The 22,704-nt window shown below is 39.5% G+C and overlaps 2 protein-coding genes across 5 annotated transcripts in view; both read left to right on the forward strand.

Moving 5' to 3' along the window:
- kmt2ba (lysine (K)-specific methyltransferase 2Ba) overlaps positions 1 to 17,842 on the forward strand; it is a 40,893-nt gene extending 23,051 nt beyond the window's left edge. For 3 of the 4 annotated variants that reach the window (XM_061742317.1, XM_061742320.1, XM_061742319.1), the window contains exons 18-38: positions 160 to 350; positions 489 to 581; positions 779 to 889; positions 1,062 to 1,138; positions 1,291 to 1,460; positions 2,285 to 2,349; positions 2,463 to 2,597; positions 2,679 to 2,837; positions 2,921 to 3,038; positions 3,163 to 3,241; positions 4,194 to 4,372; positions 5,847 to 6,008; positions 6,819 to 9,132; positions 11,396 to 11,512; positions 12,604 to 12,722; positions 12,844 to 12,972; positions 13,071 to 13,323; positions 14,167 to 14,274; positions 14,396 to 14,482; positions 14,571 to 14,700; positions 16,191 to 17,842. In XM_061742317.1, coding sequence (XP_061598301.1) covers positions 160 to 350; positions 489 to 581; positions 779 to 889; positions 1,062 to 1,138; positions 1,291 to 1,460; positions 2,285 to 2,349; positions 2,463 to 2,597; positions 2,679 to 2,837; positions 2,921 to 3,038; positions 3,163 to 3,241; positions 4,194 to 4,372; positions 5,847 to 6,008; positions 6,819 to 9,132; positions 11,396 to 11,512; positions 12,604 to 12,722; positions 12,844 to 12,972; positions 13,071 to 13,323; positions 14,167 to 14,274; positions 14,396 to 14,482; positions 14,571 to 14,700; positions 16,191 to 16,466 — 5,072 coding nt within the window. In that variant the 3' untranslated portion in view covers positions 16,467 to 17,842. The remainder of the gene's footprint in view (positions 1 to 159; positions 351 to 488; positions 582 to 778; positions 890 to 1,061; positions 1,139 to 1,290; positions 1,461 to 2,284; positions 2,350 to 2,462; positions 2,598 to 2,678; positions 2,838 to 2,920; positions 3,039 to 3,162; positions 3,242 to 4,193; positions 4,373 to 5,846; positions 6,009 to 6,818; positions 9,133 to 11,395; positions 11,513 to 12,603; positions 12,723 to 12,843; positions 12,973 to 13,070; positions 13,324 to 14,166; positions 14,275 to 14,395; positions 14,483 to 14,570; positions 14,701 to 16,190) is intronic. The other variant, XM_061742318.1, reaches the window with a different exon arrangement.
- Positions 17,843 to 19,071: 1,229 nt separating this feature from the next.
- The window catches only part of LOC133461417 (trypsin-like), a 4,229-nt gene continuing 596 nt past the window's right edge, over positions 19,072 to 22,704 (forward strand). Inside the window, exons 1-4 of the mRNA XM_061742322.1 lie at positions 19,072 to 19,128; positions 19,328 to 19,481; positions 21,083 to 21,336; positions 22,252 to 22,388. Coding sequence (XP_061598306.1) covers positions 19,089 to 19,128; positions 19,328 to 19,481; positions 21,083 to 21,336; positions 22,252 to 22,388 — 585 coding nt within the window. The 5' untranslated portion in view covers positions 19,072 to 19,088. The remainder of the gene's footprint in view (positions 19,129 to 19,327; positions 19,482 to 21,082; positions 21,337 to 22,251; positions 22,389 to 22,704) is intronic.

The raw sequence follows: 22,704 nt of genomic DNA on the forward strand, positions 1-22,704 counted from the left end.
ACTTTAAACACATAACAAATTGTACTGTATAACAATGAACATGGTTATATCTTTACAACATTTGAATCCCACATCTTGCTTTGAAAGAACTGACATTTAAATTACATTTAAAAAATGATAAAGAAAATGGAACAAAACTTGAAATGCTTCTGTTTGCAGAGGAGCTTTTTGGGTTGCTGTTAAGTCAGCCAGACAACGTGGATTTCACTTGCTCAGCCTGCAAGCAAAACCAGACTGAGCTCAGCAGCTTTAAGGAGGCGCTGCAGAGCAAGTTGATGGCAGGGTTGGGGGAGGTGATCGCCAACCTCCTTTCCTCCAGCAGCACTCAGCACCTCTTCGTCTGTAAAATGGTAAGAACTGTTAAAACCATTGTACAGAAATCACAAAGCTGATCATCCATGATAATTCAACTTCTGCCATAGGCCTCTGTTTTTTTTCTCTTGAAAGCAAGCTTACTGTGTTCCCTGTTTTATGTGTCTCTCTTTCAGTGTCAGGAAACAAACTTTGTCACGGGACTTCAACCTGTCTGTGATCTACAGGCTGTGGAGAATAAGTTTAAAAGTGGCGGCTATATCTCGATAGTACGTTGTTTTTTTTTTTTGTTTTTTTGTTTTTTTGTTTGTTTTGTTTTTTTCAGGAATAGAATTTATAAATGGTCTTGTTTTGTGACTCGCTGTCAAATCCAGCTGGTAGAGCTTAAGTAATAATAATAAAATAATCAACCAGCTCCTGGGCTGCTCTTGACTGAAACCCCCACCTTGTTTGTGCTGTTTCTTAGAAAGCTTTCCACGTGGACATCATAGCTGTAATGAAGAAATGGCTGAAAGAAGAGGAACGTCTGCTTGAAGATCATAAACCAACAGTGCAGTCTCAAGCACACTACATCCAGGTCAGAGTCCCTCCCCTTTTACTTCTCCCATGTTTTAAACCCACGGTTTTATTGATTATTGAAGTATTTCTACCTTTTTTACTGCACAGATTTTATAGTCACTACCTCTAGTGTGACTTGCTGCAACATGGTGCTTCACATTACTTGATCTTGAGTTTTACATTTCTGATAGGTGATGAAGAGAGTATTCAGTTGGTTTCCTGCACATGATATTAAAAAGTCAAACTGGTTCTCTGAAGAATTTCGAAGGCGAGTACCATCAATTAAATATAACATTATTCATATCACCAATATGTATAATACACCTTTTTAATTGTGCAACTGTGGCTTTATGTGAGTGGATAATCTAAAAGAACAGCTGTCTCAATGGATTTTGGTTGTTGTCCGCTCCCCTTTAGCAGCATGCTCCCTGAGGCCGTCCTCCCCCCGTCTAAGGAGCACAGTTATGCACAGTGGCTTGAACGGACGTATCAGCCCAACGAGTCCAGGGGTCCACAGGCCGACTGTAAACAGTCCTCCATCACTGCACACAAGTCTGGTGCGCAACACGTCTCGCGTCTGTATTCGCAAGGTATGGAAACTATTGTAGTGTGCTCTGTTTCATGTCTGACAAATGTATCAAACATTATTTCATAAATGATACAAAACAGATGTCATACATACAGGTTTCCCAACAGAGCTAATTTGCAACCCCTGTCCCTGGTTAGGCCTTTATTAAAATTCAAAAGCAGAGTTAAAACAGTACAAAACCATTAAAATACAAAACATGCAAAACAGAATAAAGACAATACAAGGACAAGAAGCAAAAACACAAACCAGATAAGGACAGAAAACTAAAATAATACAGTGGTACAGTATGTTAAAGTCAATGTTCACAAGCTTGTTTCAGTTTCAGCCATTGTTTTACTTGTGTGCTAAAAACATTGAGCTCTGTCAATATTTTGATTTCAGGTTCAGTGTATTCCATAATTTGGTACCTATTACTGAGAAGGACGACTGTCCAAATGTTGTTCTGCATTTTGCTATCCTACAATTACTGCTTGTTGCAGCCCTAATTCCACTGTTTTGTTTACCAATTGGCAGAGTATTTCTGGAGCAAGGTTATTCACACATTTGAAAATAAGTTTTAAAAATGAGAAGCCTACAAAACTGTCAAAACTTAATAGATTGTATTTTTTGGTAATTTGGCAGTGATGCAATCTTACAGGTTTTCGATCCATTACTTTCAGTGCCTGTTTATATAACGACCAAATAAAAACCCTTTGGACAAATAAATGGCTGTATATTTAATAACAAAATATTGAACCTCTGCAAGCATCACATCTAGGAAAAAAGTACATTTGGATCAGTAAATTTGGTTTCTTGGATTAAAGATTTGTCCCTTTGATCTTCCAGGGTCCACCAAGGCCGATATGAGGCAGTGTGCTCTCTGCCAACAGTATGGAGATGCTGCTGCCATCGTGAGTTTGATTGCAAAAAGCATCCTCGCTTTTGTTCCTTACGTCAATATGAAAATGCTTCCATCTCCTCGTGGCTTCTTTATCGATATATCACCATATTTTTGACCTGATAGGAAGCAGGACGGCTGTTGTACTTGGGGCAGAACGAGTGGGCTCACGTGAACTGCTGCCTCTGGTCGGCAGAGGTGTATGAGCAGAACAGCGCCCTGCTGCAGGTGCACAGCGCCGTCTCAAGGGGCCGCAGCTTGGTAAGTCATGATCACATTAAATGGTCATCAGAACGTTGAATGCGTCTCAGTTTAACTCCAATCATCACGTTTTCTCTGCAGCGTTGTGATCATTGTGGACAATCCGGAGCCACGGTGGGCTGCTGCCTCGCCACCTGCCAGAGTAATTTCCACTTCATGTGTGCTCGTGCTGATAGGTGTGTGTTCCAGCAAGACAGGAAGGTGTACTGCTACCAACACAGGAATCTTGTTACTGCGAAGGTGTGGAAACTATTGTAAAGCTATTAGGTGATACCAGTACTTAAAATTGAATCACACTTATTTAATTTCTGTGCACTTTCCAGATGGTGTCAGGGAAAGGGTTTGAAGTCCCCCGGAGGGTTTATGTAGACTTTGAGGGCATCAATCTCAGAAGAAAGTTCCTCACAGGCCTGGAGCCAGAATCTATAACCATGACGATAGGTAAGGATTAATGTCTGTCTTATATTTTCACTTCACGGCCGTGCAGGAGGCTCTTCAAAGGAGTACAACATTTAGGCTACACAGTGTAGTCTACTTAACGGTTTTCTTTCTGTAACTCTCCTAGGCTCTCTGCAGATTCAGAAACTCGGTGTGTTGTCAGAGCTGTCATCGAATGGCAGGATGCTGTATCCTGTGGGTTATCAGTAAGTACTAGTTGTCATTGTTCATTCAAATACCTATTTCACCAATCTCTGTTAACAATTTCCTAGATTTTCTATGACTGTTTTGTTCCAGGATTGTCTGAAAAGGCATCAAATGTCTTGACCAGTTGTAGGGGCTACTTTTGACTGCAAAAAGTGTTTAGTTTTTTTTAGGGTTGTCCCGATCAGGATTTTTTAGATCCAGATCTGATCCCGATCACTTGAGTTTGAGTATCTGCCGATCCCGATTTTTCTCCATCCGATCACTTTTTTTGGCTCCCGATACTTTTTCCTGATCAGATACATTTTGGCCAAGAATTTAAAAAAAAATAAGAGAACTAAAACTAAATTATCCCAAGTTTCTTTTATTGGCCATTGGAGAACAACATTGAAATATATTTCAACAAAGCTTATCAGCACTGGTGCCACAAAATGTGAAAACATGAAATTGTAAACTAAAACAAAAAGTGCAGAATAGTGCAATAACAAAAATAAATACATAAGTGCTCAGGCCCTAATACATTTTACTTCAAAAGAGGTAGTTGAATGACATCCAGTCAAACTCACAAACACAAGAAAATTTAAATACTTTTTGTAATGAATAGCAGCAGCTTAATGCAACATGAACATGTATAAAATTTCAATCTTATCGCAAAACATGTAAACCATGTTAGTTTCGCTTACTTCGTCACTTCCGGCCGCCAACCGGAAGTGACGTTAAATGCAACGATATATGAAGCGATTTAATATATATTAAAAACATTAATAACTAGGTATATCCCGATACTTTTTTGGCCGATACCGATGTTTTGAAAATGCTGTGATTGGGCCCGATCGATCGGGACAACACTAGTTTTTTTCCTTCTCCCTTTGGCAATTAACATACGTAAGGATTTATAATATTTCATATGGATTGACTCTTTATTCCTTTATTCTTTCTCTTTTCATTTTATAGGTGCTCAAGGTTGTACTGGAGCACTGTGGACCCCCGAAAGCGCTGTAAGTACACCTGTAAGGTGACGGAGGTGAGCACGCCTCTTCCTGGGGAGGAACGAGATCCCAGATGGGACAAAGAGGAAAACCACACTATCGTCCACAGTCCCAGTGAGCACAGAGCGGGGCCGGATCCTACAGGTCAGTCCAACATGGAGAAGAGCTCTTTACTGGTGTCACAATTTAGTAAAACTTTAAAAGTTTGCCATTCAAGTAAGAGTAAATCACAAATATGATTACAATAATCTGTGTTTGATGCATCACAGATAAATGTGTTACTAACAACTCTGAACAAAAAAAATATTTTTTTTTTAACGAAGCCCAAATACAAATATATACAGAGGTGTATAATCCAGGTGCCATAAAGTAAAAATCCTGTCCAGCAGTTGTTCCAACCAATCACTAAACCAGCTCCTCTGCAGGTAGATGGTAGGTCGTTAGTGAAAACACCTGTTTTAAATGTACTGGCTGATCCACAGGTATATGTTTTAATGAGCAAATATCAGCTTAATGTAAAGAAAATTATTTGACTTATGGTGCTTTGAGACTGACCCCATTTCAAAATTGGTCTTAATTTAAGATTGATTCAAAACTATTTTTGATTTTGTAAAAAAAAAAAACAAAAAAAAAAACATTAAAGCACATTCAAGAGGTGTATAATCCAGGTGACATAAAGTAAAAACCCTGCCATGTTTCTGGATCAGCCAGTTTTAGGCTTCACATTCCTAATGAAATCATCCGTGTTCTCTGAGGTGAAGCGAGTGTGTCAGCTGATTGATCATTTCAAACCGGCATAAATGAGCTGCACTAATCGATAAACCAGAACTGGGGTTTTTGTTGTTTCTTTTAACCAAACCAAACTTGCTTAGATGTGTTTTCACAAATGTACACTGGTTGCTCCTCAGTTGTTTGTAGACACTTATTAAAATGATTTTTTTCAATTTACACAATATTAAAAATATTTACATCAGTGAAGTAGCATCTTCTACCAATGGAGCGTCTGAGTCGTCTGCACGGTAAACACACCTTGGGTAGCGGGACCGTGTCCGTCCAGCTATGGTAAACCGTTGCAGCAGTGCAGTCCTTAATCTCGGCCACCTTTTGCGGGAGTTTAAAAAGGAAAAAAACAAACTGAAAATCTGTTTAATAAATGAGGGTGAGGAGCTGTTAGTGATCATTAACCTTTCAAGTCACTCCCAGTTATATTCCCAGATTACATCATAGAAGAGACTTTAATGCCCATGTTGTAATGTGCCCCTGAATCTTGAAATGTTCAAGCCTCTATTATGGAAACCTATTTAGTTGTGAAAGGGAAGCACAACAAATTGAGGACAAATAAAGCTGGTGAACCCTTGCAGAGAAATGTGCAGTTGTCAAAATTGACTTCACACAGCCCTTGTGCTGAGGGAGACATGGAAAACTTGAGATTGCTGTGAGATGGAGTGGAGCTACTGATTTGGGTTTTTCAGATCCAACTAACACGATAAACATTGATCCATTATAAATAAAAAATGTTAGTGGGAAACTGTATCAATATCTTAAGTTATTAAATATTCCATAATAATTTAACTTGCAATAGATTGAGACTTTTTCTTCTTCGTCTTTTTTTTCTCAGATCTGGAATCTCCTGATCGACTCAGCTTAGCATCAACCCCGATAAAGTCTGAAACCCCTTCACCTGAATCTAAGATGCACAACACACTTGGACCCAGAAATCCTGGTTACACACAAACCAGGAGACCAGCTTGTGGATTGTCCCGTCCTCTTCCGTCTCCTGGTAAGTCACTAGGGCTGGGGATCGATTCAAATTTCAAGAATCAATTCGATTCAGATTCTTAAGATTCAGAATCGATTATCAAGATTCGATTCGATTCCGATATTGATTTGGGTTAGTGTTATTAAAACTGTTTTTTGAGCTGTTGCATGAATTATATGACTGTAGTTATGCAAAATATTACTACTAGTATTATATTGAGATTAAACAGCAAGTATTGGCAGCTTATGATGCTGTAAGGACCAATCAGCTCCCAGAATGCTGATAGAACTGCTTTCAGAAACATCGTGGGGCAGAATTACCAAACAGATCCAGGGAGGAAACAGAGTCGTATGAAATCGGTTTTATTTTTCCCACATTCCGTTTTTATTTGTTCCATTTTCAGTCTATTTTGGTTTTTAATTTTTGAGCATTTGGTTTTTATAATTTTTTGCAAATGTAACCCCAAGACAGTATATAAAGTAATGAAATATAGACAATTTATGCAATTATAACCTAACACTTTAATGTTTTCATACCTTTAAACATATTTAAAGGCAAAAACATGGCACCAGTTATTCTCGTGTCCAACAAAACATTCCTTTTTTGGGGATAAACAAAATAAGTTGTAATGTAATGATGAAAAAAAAAAATACATAAATAAATAAAAGAAAGAAAAAAAAAATCGATCTTTAGACATATGAATCGATTTTTAGGAATGGATTTGAGAATCGATTTTTTTCAACACAGGCCTATAAGTCACGTTGTTTTTTTTTTTGTTTGTTTTTTTGTAATTTTTTTGTTGTGGCTGATGTTCTTCTTTGACGCCTTCAGGGTCTGCTCCTCAAAAATCTCATCACATTGTGACCCTGAGGGATCTTGACGACACCCGTCGGCCTCGCAGACTCTCAACAAGAAGTCGCCGCAGTTCCTCGTCGACAGAAAGCGACCCGTCTGTCCCGATGACCCTCCGCTCCGGCGGCACCGTTCACCCCAGATGTGCCCTGTTCAGCTCCCCTCCACGAGCCTCCAATCTGGGACCGGCTTCTCCTCCCCTCTCCCAACACAATCCCACCTCTCCGGCCTGGAACTCCCCGCCTAGATCAAACTCCAGCTTGTCTGCAGGGCTTTCACCTCGACAAGGCACAATCACCCACTCCCCCAGAGGAAGGCAGATCTTTAAACTCTCAACCCCCGTTTCTGCTGAGGTTCCCCACGACTTTTTGGCGTCATCTGAGGCAGAAGATGCTGCTGTCGCCACGACGAATGGGAACTCGCTGGCTCCTGATAACCTGGAAGAAGTCGCCCATCTAATCTCCCAAGAGCTGCCTTGCACGGTGTTTGACACCGACACGGAGGTTGCAATGGACTCCATGCTGAACGCTAAGCTGGAGTTTGATGAAGCTTTTCTCAATGAGAATGTGGCACTTCACTGTGGAGTTCACAACAGCAGAGGAGATGTGGAAGGCATCGTGCAAGATATGGAGAAAGACAATCAGGGAAATGGCTCCGATGAAGACTCCAGCCATTACTTAAAGTTTTCACGGACGGTGGTGCGCAGTGCGACGAGCAGCTCCGACCCTTCCGGTCATCTCCCTTCAGCACAGTCGATCTCACAGTTAGACGGGGCAGATGGCGGGTCGGAGAGTGACGACAGCGAGGTTGTTGAAGAACAAACTAAAACCGACACTCACACCCCTACAAAACAGCTAACGGTTGCTCTGAAGAGGCTGGAGTCGGTCTTCTCTGTGTCAAAGTCAAACATTAGTCAAAGTGAGCAGAAAGCGGCTCAGCCAGAGTTTCAGGAAACGTCTTCACCGCCTGCTGATCTGATATCAAGTAACACAGACGGTGTGTTCTCACTGCAGGAGGAGGAGGTAGGGAGGACCTCAGACACACCAGTATCTCAAAAGGATGGGTTTTTGGATTCAGCAGCAGATTCATCTGAAGTTGAACCCGTGTTGCACGCAAAGCAGTGTGCAGATGATGAGAAATATGACAGTAGCTCATCAGCATGCTCGGTTGAAGGATTTAAAGATGATTTGAGTGATCCTGACTACTCTCCAGATTTCAAAACCAAAAAGCAACACATAGCACAGACAAAAACCATCATAGTTAAGGCAAAACAGCCGACGAATCCAAAGCGCTTGTTGCCAAAATCGCTTCCCGAGTTCAAACCAAAGCTCAGCCTGCTCCTCAACACTCGACCGGGACAGGCCGTAGATAACGGCTCGCTTTCTTCTCCGGCAGCAGCCTGTGCTGTCCCGCGGCCGGTCACCTCCCCGATCATATTAAACGGCTTAAACGCTTTACCCTTTCAGCCCGGGGCCACACGGGGAAGACCCATCGCAATCCGCTTGGACAACGCCAGGCCCGGAGCTCAGCTGCAGCAGGCAGGGACTCAGAATCGTACGGAGGGAACGTCCTCGTCCACTCCCCCGGTTCCCTCTCGTCAGGTCCTGCTGGTCAACCGCCAAGGACAGATTCTCATCAAAGACCCGAGGTCAAACACTTTCCAGGTCGTCGCTACAAACTCACCTGCCTACAGTAGGATAAGTACCATTGCCAAGGTTCTCCACAACGATAACACTCTGAATCACAACATGCCGCGTGTGATTATCAAGCCTCGGCCCAGCCTCTCCGTCCCTCCCGCCCCCCCTGCCAGCAACCACACACTGGTGGAGAAGAAACTTCTGTTCAGAGTGTTGCCCGTCAGCACCACCATCACCTCCACCTCTAATGTTCTCATCAATGCTCAGATGGTTCCCCAGGTTAGTTTCTCCAACCTTGGAGAAGGCACAGCCCAGGCTATCATCGACAGAGCGCTGGCTACTCAACAAACTACAACAAACAAACAAAATCCTATCATTTTCACTAACCTTCACCGGCCAAAAGCCGCACAGCAAACGCCATCCCCGGTTCAAGGCACAGCAAATTCAGATAATGTATCAGTTGGACCTGCAGAGTCCCCCAGTGTTGTCTCTAAACCAGAACCAGCAGCAGTTCCTTCCCCCCAGCGAGTGAGAGTGAAGAGGGTTTCTACACCGGTATCTACACCGACGGTTTCTGAACGACCCTCCAGAAAGAAGTCCAAGATTGACTTTTTGAAGGATTCATCGAGTGAAGAAGAGGAATTTCAGGAGGCCAGGTAAAATGAATAATTAGTTTTGTTATTAATACAAGGACTGGTTTAAAAAGAATAAATAAAGTGAAGATAATCCCTGTCTGTACTACAGAGAAAAAAGTAACCAAGACGTTTAGTATTATAGTCCTACAAACAATTGGGATGCGGTGTAAAATGTATATAAAAGGAATAGAATGATTTGCAAGTCTCATAAACTCACATGATCACAATGTAACACTGACAACAATATATATGAAAAAAATATTAGCTCATGAGCTGAATGACAGCGACACATCTGAAAGAAGTAGTGCCAGGAGCAACAGAAGGCTGGAAAAGTTTGTTACCAAATAAAAAACCATGAAGAAACATCTTGCAACAACTTCATATAAAGGACTGTCTCAGAAAATTAGAATATTGTGATTTTCTGTAATGCAATTACAAAAACAAAAATGTCATACATTCTGGATTCATTACAAATCAACTGAAATATTGCAAGCCTTTTATTGTTTATTTTATTTATTGTTTATTTATTTGTTTTCACATATAAACATTTGTAACACAATATAAAAGTAGAAAGAAATGTGAAGGAGAAAGCCTAAAAACCCTCCAGGGGCTTGAGAAGTGGCTTTCTCCATTTACATACATCTAAAGCATTGGAAAGCAGATACAATTTATAACAATGGGGGGGGGGGGGCAGTATAACTAAATACAGAAACATTAAACAAAAATCAATAAAAATGATAAGATTGGGTACACCTGGTTAAGTTGGAAGACCGTATGGGAAGTATTTATTGTTTAAAAGAGTTGATTTTAGAGCTTTTTTTAATTGATTGGATGAGAATTGCCATAGGTATGAAGGTAATGAGTTCCATATTTTTGATCCTCTGAAACCAATATTAAACTGAGATTGTGATGTGCGAGTCTTTGGGGGTCTGAGGTGATTAGAGCTGCGTGTTGGATAGGTATGTACTTGTGAGTTGTGATTAAAAATATTATGGAAGAAAGGGGGAAGGGTTTTCCTAAGTGAGCCATGAACAAACAGACCAATTTGGAGATGGTTCACCTGGAAAACACTGAGGACACCTAGATGACTAAATAAAGCCAGAGAAGAATGTGTAGGATGAACACAATGTATTGTTCTGACTGCTCGTTTGTGAAGACGGTATAAAGGCTCAAGTTTGGTATGATGGGTACTAGCCCAGACTATATTACAGTAATTAATATAAGGATAAATCATAGAATAATATAACATAATGGCTACCTCAGAGCTGATCAAATGACGGGTTTTACGTAAAATACCAACACTCTTAGCAATCTTTGTAGATATAAACATAATATGTGATTTCCAAGATAATGATTCATCAACCATAATGCCGAGGAATCGTGTGGAGAACACATTAGTTATAGGGATATTATCGATATATATTTTAGATGATTTGTTCAAAGAATTTGGTTTAAGACCAAAACATATGAAGTTAGATATTTTTATGTTTAGTGATAATTTATTAGACCGAAACCAAGCAGACAGCTTACCAAGTTCTTCATTAATATTGCTGATTATGGCTTACACCTTAAGAAAACTCAAATATCCTATCTCAAATAATTACAATATTCTTGGAATCTTAATCTTAAACTGTAAGCCATAATTAGCGATATTAAAATAATAAAAGGCTTGCAATATTTAAGTTGATAATGAATCCAGAATGTATGACATTTTTGTTTTTTTTAATTGCATTACAGAAAATAAAGAACTTTATCACAATATTTTTAATTTTCTGAGACAGTCCTGTATTGGTGTTTGAAGGGGTTACAAAAAAAAAAAAAAAAACTGACGTAACATAATCCTGTTCCATAGCCTTGGGCTGCCTTAGTCTGGAAATGTGTCATTCAGTGGGTTATTTAGAGTTATAGTAGTCTGTAACGTTACAGACCCGGGTCAGATAGAATTATCCAACATCCCTGTCATTTCTTCCACCCCACTTCTCATCAGGCCATTTCCTACTCCGTTTCTCAGAAGTGGGTTGCACAAAGCTGTAACACTGATTTTTAAAAGATGTACACTGGTAGAAAAACCAGTAGTCATGTTGAGTGGTTGACTCCATCCCTTTTTAAAATGAATTACTATAAATGGCTGCAAAAGAAAAAAGGCCAAAAATGGATTGAATCTGACAGGACAGTGTGTCTGCATTTGAAAATAGGGCAGAGTATGTTTCCTTTTTAAATGTTAGCCCATGAGAAAAAAGATGAAGATATACAAGTGAAACACTGTCTTTTATGATTTCAACAGACCAAGTGGTGTTAGAATGAAAGCTCCAACCACAAAAGATGTTCTTGATCTGGACCAGGAGAAGGATTCTGAGCCGCTGAGGATCCCTGCTCCTCCACCTCCTCCTTCCCCCTGCAGGTGGGTTTACGTAGAACGTTTACAAATCTGAATTATTTATTTCATTGACGCTACCGTTACAGTTGTCACTCCAATTTAACTTTGGGCCAATCCCAATACACCCCCTACTTTCTACCACTAGCCCTAAAAATGAAGCCACATGTGTAGGGTCCTTGTAATCTTCCCTAGGGATTGGGACACCACTTGCTACGTCACTGCGTGGTTTACGTTCGGGTACGTAAGCGACTGCGTAGTTACGTTTGCACAAACGTCACATCATATCAGGAAGCCCAGAGCTAAAAGCTGTTTTAATTTCCGCTGTAGCGCTGTTAATATGCCACTTTATTAAGTTTTCATATTTTTTCAGGCATAAAAGTAACCGTTAAGATCCCCAACCTGGGCTCAGTTTATCCAAATAACACCTGTTAAGAAATTTGATCCGATGTTTTCGGGGATGAGAAGAGCCGCCGGCTCGGGAGCTGATTTATGGTTCCGCGTTAAATCGACACAGAGCCTACAGTGTAGGGTACGCAACGACGCGCACCCTACGCCGTAGGCTCTGCGTTGGTGTAACGCGGAACCATAAATCAGCCTTTATTCTGGCGAGATCTGAAGATACAACGCAACAACGAGCAAGTGAGTGATTATGTACATTCACTGGGTGAATATTATGAAAGTAAAATATATATTTCTCGCTAGAAATGTAATCAAAACGCATTTTTATGCAGAAACTAACTCAAAATATTGCTTTTATATACTAAAAAATAAGAAATGTCCGCCATGTTTTTTTGTTTGATTCAGTCTGAAAATGATGCATTCTGGGAAATTTCTCTAGTCCTCGGTCGTGAAATCAGTACCTGAAATCCCTGGCTTTTAAGGGCCAGATTCATACACCCTACCCCTCGTTATCTCCACTAGCCCTAGATGCAAAGAGGAATTGGGACACCACTACCCTCACGGGAACGTGCAAAATTTAGGGGTAGGGCTGAAAAGTAGAACTAGGGGGGGATTGGGACTGGCCCTTTCTCCTACATCCAAAAAACTTTTTTTTTTTGAAAGGTATCATTCACATGTATAATTTATTTTTCCACCCGCTTGTCTTAAATGCTCAGGCGTCCTCCAGCTGAAAGTCCTCCTACATCCACACAAAGCAACAATCATTACCGGGTTGACCCGCACACGTGGGTCAGTGCTCGGCACGGAGACCTCTCCGAGTGGGTTCCATGTGCAGGTCAGACTCTCAGCATTTATACCCTCTTGAGTTTGGATTTCTTTTTTCTTATATGATTATTGTTAAGTATTCTTACTTTTCTGGAAAAGTGAAATCTGGTTCTTCTTTTTCCAATTAACAGCAGGTTTTAGCTCAGAAGAAGACACACCTATATGTAAACACAGGAAGAGGACATACATGAACCAACCCCATCTGCGTTTTGAAATCACCAGTGACGATGGATTTAGTGTGAAGGCTAACAGCATAGAAGGTGAGACCTGCACGGATATACTTGCCTACATTTGAACCAAGATCAGTCCGACCAGTGAATCCTTACTCACGCCCTTCTCAACCTCTTCTGTCTTGTAGTTGCCTGGCGCGCAGTGATCGACAGCGTTCTTGAAGCGCGTGCAGCCTTCCACCTGAAGCAGCTTCCTCTGACCGTGATGAGCGGCCCCCGAGTGCTGGGCGTCATCCATGACGCCGTCATATTCCTGTTGGAGCAGCTGCAGGGCGCTGCCAGCTGCAAACGCCACCGCTTCCGCTTCCACCGCTGCGACGAGTTCGAGGAAGAGCTGCCCCTCAATCCCAGCGGCTGCGCTCGAGCTGAAGTCTACACTCGGTGCAGATACATTCATTTACCTCACAGTATTAAATAAAAGAAAATTCTATGTACTAGTCAGGGGTAGGGATGGGAATCGAGAACCAGTTCTTGTTGAGAACCGGTTCCCAGTGTTTCAATTCCTTGGAATCGTTTGTCTTTTTTGCAAACGATTCCCTTATCAATTCCAGTGGGCGTAGTTACGTTGCATTCGCGCCCAGCAGGAAAAGATGGAGACAAAGCGGCATAAACGCTCGAAAGTTTGGTTACATTTTACCAAAAAGGATGACAACAGGGCGACAATACTTGCAATGTGGACATTTATCAGGCCAGAATAGATGAATGTCACCGAGCAGTGACTAAGTTTGTGGTGTTGAACGAATGTGTTGAATGTTACTGGACATTAATTTCCACAGAATAATTTGTTGTATTTAGTTAATTTATACGGAAGAATATTTATTTTATTATTATTATTTTATATTAAATACATATTTTATATTACAAATAATTTTGTGGGGACCCCCTGGCACACCATGGAGGAGCCCAAGGCTGGGGGCGTCTTAACACCTCACTTGTATTTTTTTGTTCAAAGATATAAAACAAAGTTGATGCTAAAATCAACCTGTTTGTTCTCCTTTTTTCCAAATGAGAATCGATAAAGAATCGAATCGTTAAGCAGAATCGAAAATGGAATCGGAATCGATAAAATCATATCAATTCCCATCCCTAGTCAGGGTTGATTTCTTTGTCTTTTTTTTTTTTCTTCTTCTCCCAATTCTTGATTGCTCAGAAATAAATATAGCAAATTATGATATTTTTTTTTTTTTTAATTTTTTCCTCTTCCTTTACTGTTTTTATAATTAGGAAAGCCACGTTTGATATGTTCAACTTCCTGGCATCGCAGCACAGAGCGCCCCCTGATCTGGGCCCCTTTGACGAAGACGAAGATGAATTCCCGCTGAAATCATCCAGGTCAGTCAATGAAATCAGGGCAAAATTTAATAGACTGTATATGAATTTGCTGAAACTAAGTAAAACAAAAAAGCGCATGGATGTCCATGTCAAGCTCATCTCTGCTGTGTTTGTTCTCCAGCAGGCGAGCCACCAGCACCGAGCTTCCCATGGCAATGAGGTTCAGACACCTGGAAAAAATCTCCAAAGAAGCAGTAGGAGTTTACAGGTAATGGCAATGAAGAAAGCAAGAAAACATGAGATTGTAATTCACATTCAAAATGATCTAATTGCCTTTCCGCATTTGTGATTGGCAGATCTGCAATTGATGGTCGTGGACTCTACTGCAAGAGGAACATTGATGCTGGGGAGATGGTGATCGAGTACGCCGGCACAGTGATCCGCGCTGTCCTGACTGATAAGCGGGAGAAATATTATGACAGCAAGGTTAGTAAGAGATTTCACAGTCGACTTTTGGGGGCATCGGGATGCTGGAGATGCAGTGGTGCAGCAGAACGGTCTTTAGACCTACAAAAAGCCCTCATGTTTGCAGTGAATATTCCCCATGGATCAATACTGCCGGGCAGATCCCACACTAAAGCAACATCCTCAAATGACTTGTTCTGCTACATTTTATTTTTTTTTTTTTTTCAATCTCCCAAAGTAAGATTATTAAAATAAGTGTTTTAATTAGGGTTCATCTGTTTGGGTTTTTTATCACCTCATAATATGGGCACTGAAAAGATCATACAACTGGAACCAGAGAGGAAAATATCAACATGTAGGTTTAAATCTGAAGGAAACAGTCACGTTCTTTACATATGGTTGCATCTGATTGGGTATTTGTCTTTTTAAAGTTCAGTCATCTCTGTTATTACAAGACTGTCTCAGAAAATTATAATATTGTGATAAAGTTATTTATTTTCTGTAATGCAATTTAAAAACATTTAATAAAAAAAAAAGTCATACGTTCTGGATTCATTACAAATCAACTGAAATATTGCAAGCCTTTTATTATTTTAATATTGCTGATTATGGTTTACAGTTTAAGATTAAGATTCCCAGAATATTCAAATTTTTTGTAATAGGATATTTGAGTTTTCTTAAGCTGTAAACCATGATCAGCAATATTAAAATAATAAAAGGCTTGCAATATTTTAGTTGATTTGTAATGAATCCAGAATGTATGACATTTTTGTTTTTGTAATTGCATTACAGAAAATCACAATATTCTAATTTTCTGAGACAGTCCTTTATATGAAGTAGTTGCAAGATGTTTCTTCATGTTTTTTTATTTGGTAACAAACTTTTCCAGCCTTTTGTTGCTCCTGGCACTACTTATTTGAGATGTGTCGCTGTCATTCAGCTCATGAGCTAATATTTTTTTCATATATATTGTTGTCAGTGTTACATTGTGATCATGTGAGTTTATGAGACTTGCAAATCATTCTATTCCTTTTATATACATTTTACACAGCATCCCACTTGTTTGTAGGACTATAATACTAAACTTCTTGGTTACTTTTTATTGCAAAAATATATAGTCTCCCCGCAGATTAATGTTCTTTTCCTTATTAGCATTTTTTCCAATGTGCTCATAGAATAAACTTAACAGTTACTTTTCACACACATTTCCACTAAATATATGCTATTTAAACTTTTATGTGATGGAAATATTACCTGGATTTTGCACTTTGAATCAAGAGGCTCCACCACAGGTTGGAGTTGATGCATCTGTTGGAAACATTGAGTCAGCAGAATAAATCCTGTTTCAGGATTGCTACGTTTAGTAGCTATTGGAGGAAGAGATGCCCATCATTAATAATATCTAAATGTTAGTTTATTTTTTGTGAAAATTGCTGGAGGAAGGTTCCTGACATTGATTAGGCCTGGATTTGGGCCAATAATGACCGACTGTTCTGCCTGTTTCTCATCAGGGCATCGGCTGTTACATGTTCCGCATTGACGACTTTGATGTCGTGGATGCAACGATGCAAGGCAACGCCGCCCGCTTCATCAACCACTCCTGCGAGCCCAACTGCTACTCTCGCGTCATCAACGTAGACGGTCGCAAGCACATCGTCATCTTTGCACTGAGGAAGATCTACCGGGGCGAAGAGCTCACCTACGACTACAAGTTCCCCATCGAGGACGACGACAACAAACTCCACTGCAACTGCGGGGCAAGACGCTGCCGTCGCTTCCTGAATTAACACATCCCATTAAAAAAACAAAAAAAAAAAAAAAGCCATTTTATATGATGAAATTCTCCAAGTTGCGGTGATGAAGCAGTAAGAACGTTGCGTGATACGTCGTCGTAGCTTTTGGACAAATCAAGGGCAGTAAGTGTATTCATGTTGGTACCTGAGCTGCGTTTAGCAGCCGTAAACCAGAGCCATATGTCAAAGCTAGGGATGAAACTACTATTTCAGACGGACGGTAGTTGGTGTGTTCTTCTTCTGGATTTGTATGTTACAACACACCATGCCCAGATTTACTCTGACAGTGGTCGTGCTGAAACTGGGTCTAGACGCGATTGGTACCACCTACAAAACTACAATAACTTGACTTCAGTGGTAAAGGGAGATGGATTCCTGTCCTGGCGACAGTGTCTGTAAATATTCTATCAACGAGGGGGGTGAAGAGAGTTTATTCAGCACCTTACTTGATGCAGGCTCCTCTCGCAGGGCGGCTGTTGCGGCCGGCCGGCCAAATGAAACAGTTCCAGACAAAGTAAACACATTAGACTCGAAGCACCTTGTGTACATTGTAGAGCAGCTATATTTTTAACTTCACCTTCGTGTGCAGGGACCCCATTATTTCAGGTGCTGTTGACATTTATCCTAAAAGGTAGTTTTAATATTCACCCAGATTGTGTTTCACTTCTAGTCGGTTGAAACTTCTTTCTTTTTTTTTTTTTTTTGTACTGGCAGATGCTGTGATCTGAATGCTTTTATCCTCGTATTTCGGTCTGTATGTTCATCTTTTGTTGTGTATTTTAAGGCTCATAAGGGAGTGTTCTTGTTACAGGGTTCAGTCCCTTATAAATCTTTGTATATTTTCAATAATAAATGTATATTCAACAAACTGACTGATACAAATGTTCAAGCTTTTACACTGCAGTTAGTAAGTGAAGGCAGACTGGCAGAAATGAAACTTGCTGTGTAATGATCCAAGTTGATCTACTTTCTTTTTCTTCATTTGCACCATCTTTTTCCTGTTTCTGTCACAAATTCACTACCTCAAATGTGTCATGGAGTTGGATTTAATTGGATTACAGAACACATTTAATGAAAAACAGCTTCCTTGTTCTGTCTCCACGTTACTCTAGGATTGTATGAAAGTAGTCTCGTCAATACTATAGGCCGCACGGTAATGTTACTTGTTTCTTGGCAACCACACAAAGCTACTGGTTGTATATAGAATTTTTTTTTTTTCTTGACTTAATTGAATTTGATGTGAATCCATATTATTTTACAGCCTCACTAAGGGTCATTGCCTGTAAATAGTTGTATAAAAATTTGTTAAATATTTTTTTACCATCACCCTTTTGTTAATTTATGTTCAATAAAAAAAATGTTTAAAGGTTTGTTTTTTCTTGCCAAGGTTTTTACCTTTCAGATTGAATTAAATAAATGAAGTTGAAATGGATTTTCTGACTTCTACTTTTGTGCACATGTCTAACGTATTAAAACTGTTAAATGTATAATTTGTGTGTTTGTGCAATAAGTCCTGAAATATGGAGAAAAAAAAAAAAAAACATTTTCCCTACTCTATAAAGAAATAAAACGATCTGGAAGGCACATCTTGGTTTGAAAACGAAACAATGAAAAATCAGGAATGATTAAAATCTAAAAACAAAAAAGAAATAATTGCTGATGTAAATCTTCTTGCTTTGGGGGGAAACACTATAACTTAAGCGAATATTTCTTCACTGCAAAAATAAGTAGTGGCTTGAAAAGTGAAAGTTAAAAAAAATCATTTTATAACTGGTTTTGTGTCTGTTTTTACAGTAAGAACAATATTTCCAGTTTTGTCTTGATATTTCAGCAGTTTGGAGCAGTTTTATCTGGTTTTGGATGGTTTTACTGGGAAATGTGCTGGATGATGTTGCTGTTCAGTCCAGACCAGTGACTGCAATCTGCTATCAGCCAGACCTGATGTACAGGACTGTCTCAGAAAATTAGAATATTGTGATTTTCTGTAATGCAATTACAAAAACAAAAATGTCATACATTCTGGATTCATTACAAATCAACTGAAATATTGCAAGCCTTTTATTATTTTAATATTAGTGATCATGGCTTACAGCTTAAGAAAACTCAAATATCCTATCTCAAAAAATTAGAATATTCTGGGAATCTTAATCTTAAACTGTAAGCCATAATCAGCTATATTAAAATAATAAAAGGCTTGCAATATTTCAGTTGATTTGTAATGAATCCAGAATGTATGACATTTTTTTTTTTAATTGTATTACAGAAAATAAAGAACTTTATCACAATATTCTAATTTTCTGAGACAGTCCTGTATGTGAACCAACATTGGCAATGTACAAAACATTATTCATTTGAAACTGCTCTTCTGCAGTTAGTATTTTTAAAATCAAGCCTTCATTTACTCCAGTTTCAACATGGTTAAGGGTTAGTTATATACTGTTTGTTCAGGATATATATATCACTTTTACGTAACATCTTCCAGTTGACTGTAGACATATGGCTCTTTCCCAACAGACAGTTCTTGACCCCTTTAATGTCACACAGTGACGTGTAAAAAGCAGAGTTTAAAAGGAGTGTGAGCGTGTGTGCTTCCTCCCGTTCAGACTGGACATCACCATGAAGGCTCTAGTGTTCCTGACTTTGCTTGGAGCTGCTTGTGAGTTACAACTAGTTTGTGTGACATCTTCTTATTTCACCTTTTCCCTTCAGGGGTTGCCGCAGACATAATTTTGTTCATTATTACTTGCACAATGTTTGAGGAGGAGCTCGGGGGCCACTTATTCTTGGTTGCTTCTGAGTATTTTACAGCACTTTCCTCACACTATCCTCATCATTATTATCATATGCTTTGCCAGTTGTTGCAGCCGAGGATGAGAAGGTTGTAGGAGGGTACGAGTGTCCCAGACACTCCGTTCCCTACCAGGTTTCTCTGAATGCTGGTTACCACTTCTGCGGTGGATCTCTCATCTCCAGCCAGTGGGTGGTTTCTGCTGCTCACTGCCACATGTCGTAAGTACAAGAAGTCACATAGAGAGGTGGCTTCACAGGGAATGAAGATGTGCACCATTCTCAAAAAACACCACCACCTCATTATTATTATCATTATTATCATTATTATTATTATTATTATTATTATGAGCTAAAAACAGGCTGAAAAATGGGTCCGGCAGGTTCCACGGTGGCCCTGAGTGGGATCCACACACTGCAAAAACTCAAAATCTCAACAAGAATATTTGTCTTATTTCTAGTTAAAATTTCTCATTTTTGGTCAACAAAAATCTCATTACACTTAAAACAAGACTCATCACTGGAAAAAAAACAATTTTCACCTGTTTCAAGTAAATTTCAAGTAAAATTCACTTGAAATAAGTAGAAAAATCTGCCAGTGGAACAAGATCGTTTTGCTTGTAATGAGAAGATAAATCTTGTTCCACTGGTAGATTTTTCTACTTATTTCAAGTGAAAATTTACTTAAAACGGGTGAAAATTGTCAAGTAACAAGTTATTTTTCTGGTAATGACTCTTGTTTTAAGTGTAATGAGATTTTTTGACTAAAAATTAGACATTTTAACTAGAAATAAGACAAATATTCCAAGTAAGATTTTGAGTTTTTGCAGTGCATTTTTAGATGTGGCCCAACAGGTTGATTTTCAAATATGGAGCATATGTTACTAAAACTACTTGGGGCTACGAATGTACCCTTTTCTTAGCTCATGCCCATTTAGAAAGCTTGTGTCCCTCATTGGCCTCATACATTTGGCCCACATGGGCTTCCAGTTTGGGACCATAAAACTGAAACCACAAAGGATCCATGCCCTTTGCCCAATTCCATCCCAACCTACTCTGTAGACAAGTATCCGACTTTTAATGCAGATGGGGCCCACGTGGAGATGCTGGCTGAGGCCTTGTAACCTTTTCATTATTTCTTCCAAATAAAATCATTACTTCATTCATTTATGGCTTTAATTGGTGTGTGAGAAGTAGATCAGGGGGAATACACTTAGTAAATGTTCTTGTTGACTTCCAGATCTGTTAAGTATGGAGGAAGGCGATTTAACTGAATATCTTTTTGAAAATATTTTTGTTTTTTCTGAATTTTTATTTAAAGCCTGGGATAGAAGGAGAAAGCTAACTTATATGGGATAAAATCCTCAATTTGTGTGTGTTTCTCTGTGACATGGACTGCATATTATTATTGTATGGATTGGTTCAATTGTGTGTAAGGGTTGGTATTGGCTGTTGTGGAGTGAGTTATGATATGATCTAATTATGGACTTGGGTATGGGGGGGCTGTGTGCGTGTGGGTCGGTATTTCTGTGGGTGTATTTTTTTGTATTTTTTGTTCATTTTCTAGTGTGGGATATTTTATTTTATTTTGTTTTAATTTTAATTTTATTTATTATTATTATTTGTAGCTGGAAGTGGGTGTGTCTGTGTAATCCCATGAGGGATGGGTCATTTAAATGTCCGGACACGAAAATAAAATAATTCATTAATTCATTAATTCATTAATTCATTCATTCATTCATTCATTCCAGAACATTATGTGTCTAAATGGCAAAATGAAACGTGGCCTTTTTCAACTGCCACAATTCTTTCATCCCATCCAGTCGCGTCCAGGTGCGTCTGGGAGAGCACAACATCGCTGCAAATGAGGGTACGGAGCAGTGGATTAATGCTGCCATGCTGATCATGCACCCTCAGTACAACAGCTACACCCTGGACAACGACATCATGCTGATCAAACTGAGCCAGCCTGCCGCCCTCAACAGCTACGTCCAGACCGTGTCCCTGCCCTCTCGCTGCCCCGTGGCTGACGAGAACTGCCTGGTGTCCGGCTGGGGCAACACGTCTGCCAACGGCGGTGAGTGAAGTCAGAAAGGACGCGTTAAAAAACATGCATCAGAGAGGATCTTGTTCTGAGCTGGTCACATGAAAGCACATACACTCAGTACTGGAGTTGAGGGGGGATGAGGGGGGATGAGGGGGGTGGCATCCCCCCCTGAAATAAAAACGGTCCAAATCATCCCCCCTGTAAAACTGCCATCCCCCCTTTCCATCCCTTATGTCATTTCATCAATGAATGTGGTTTTACTGCTATTTCAATATTTAGAGTCATCACCAGAAAAATAACCCCAGAAAAATAACTTATTTGATAATTTTTCACCTGTTTCAAGTAAATTTTCCCTTGAAATAAGTAGGGAAATCTGCCAGTGGGACAAGATTTATCTTCTCATTACAAGCAAAAAAATCTTGTTCCACTGGCAGATTTTTCTACTTATTTTAAATGAAAATCTACTTGAAACAGGTGAAAATAGTTTTTTCCAGTGATGAGTCTTGTTTTAAGTGTAATGAGATTTTTTTTTTTTACTAAAATGAGACATTTTAACTAGAAATAAGACAAATATTCTTGTTAAGATTTAGAGTTTTTGCAGTGATCCATTTTACTTATCCTGTGAAGGACAGAGTCATATTGATAAGTTCAGAAAACTATTTTTTACTGTTGTGTTTTGATGTATTTGATGTAAGCCCAGTGGATATTTAAAGCTTACAGAAGGCTGCATTTAACTGCTGCTATGTCATTCCTGCAGTATTTCTGCAGGTGTTTTGGTCAGTGCTATTATTTGTAATATATTATATTATTTGTAATCAGCACAAATTATCTGTCTCCATATAATAAAATCCACCATCCCCCCTGATTTTTTTTTACAACTTGAGTACTGCATACACTGATCATCCGGTAAACCAATAAAGTGAGATGTGTCCTTGAACTCCTCAGACTACTTCCCTGATCGGCTCCAGTGCCTGAGACAGCCCATCATCGACGACAGGATCTGCAGGAACGCCTACCCTCACCTGTTCACCCAGAACATGATCTGCTCTGGATTCATGCAGGGAGGTGCCAGCAGCTGCCAGGTGAGTTGGACCAAACTAGAGCACTATATACTGTATTTTCTGGACTATAAGCCGCTACTTTTTTCATAGGTTTTCAACCATGCAGTTTATACAAAGGTGGGGTTATTCTGTGGATTTTTCTTCCACCACTCGGGGCGCTCTAACCGGAATTAGAATCAAAACTAAGACAAAATAAATGCAAAGAAGAATACGCTACTTCTTCTTTAGCAGATAGAAGTAGGTAGAAGCAGATTTCAAACAGATAAATAGATAAATAAATTCCGGTTATTTTCTCTTGGTTCTTTCCCGTTTTAATCAGCAAAGTTGCTGAAAGGAT

Source organism: Cololabis saira, chromosome 15 (genome assembly GCF_033807715.1).
Source record: "Cololabis saira isolate AMF1-May2022 chromosome 15, fColSai1.1, whole genome shotgun sequence".
Classification (NCBI taxonomy): Eukaryota; Metazoa; Chordata; class Actinopteri; order Beloniformes; family Belonidae; genus Cololabis; species Cololabis saira.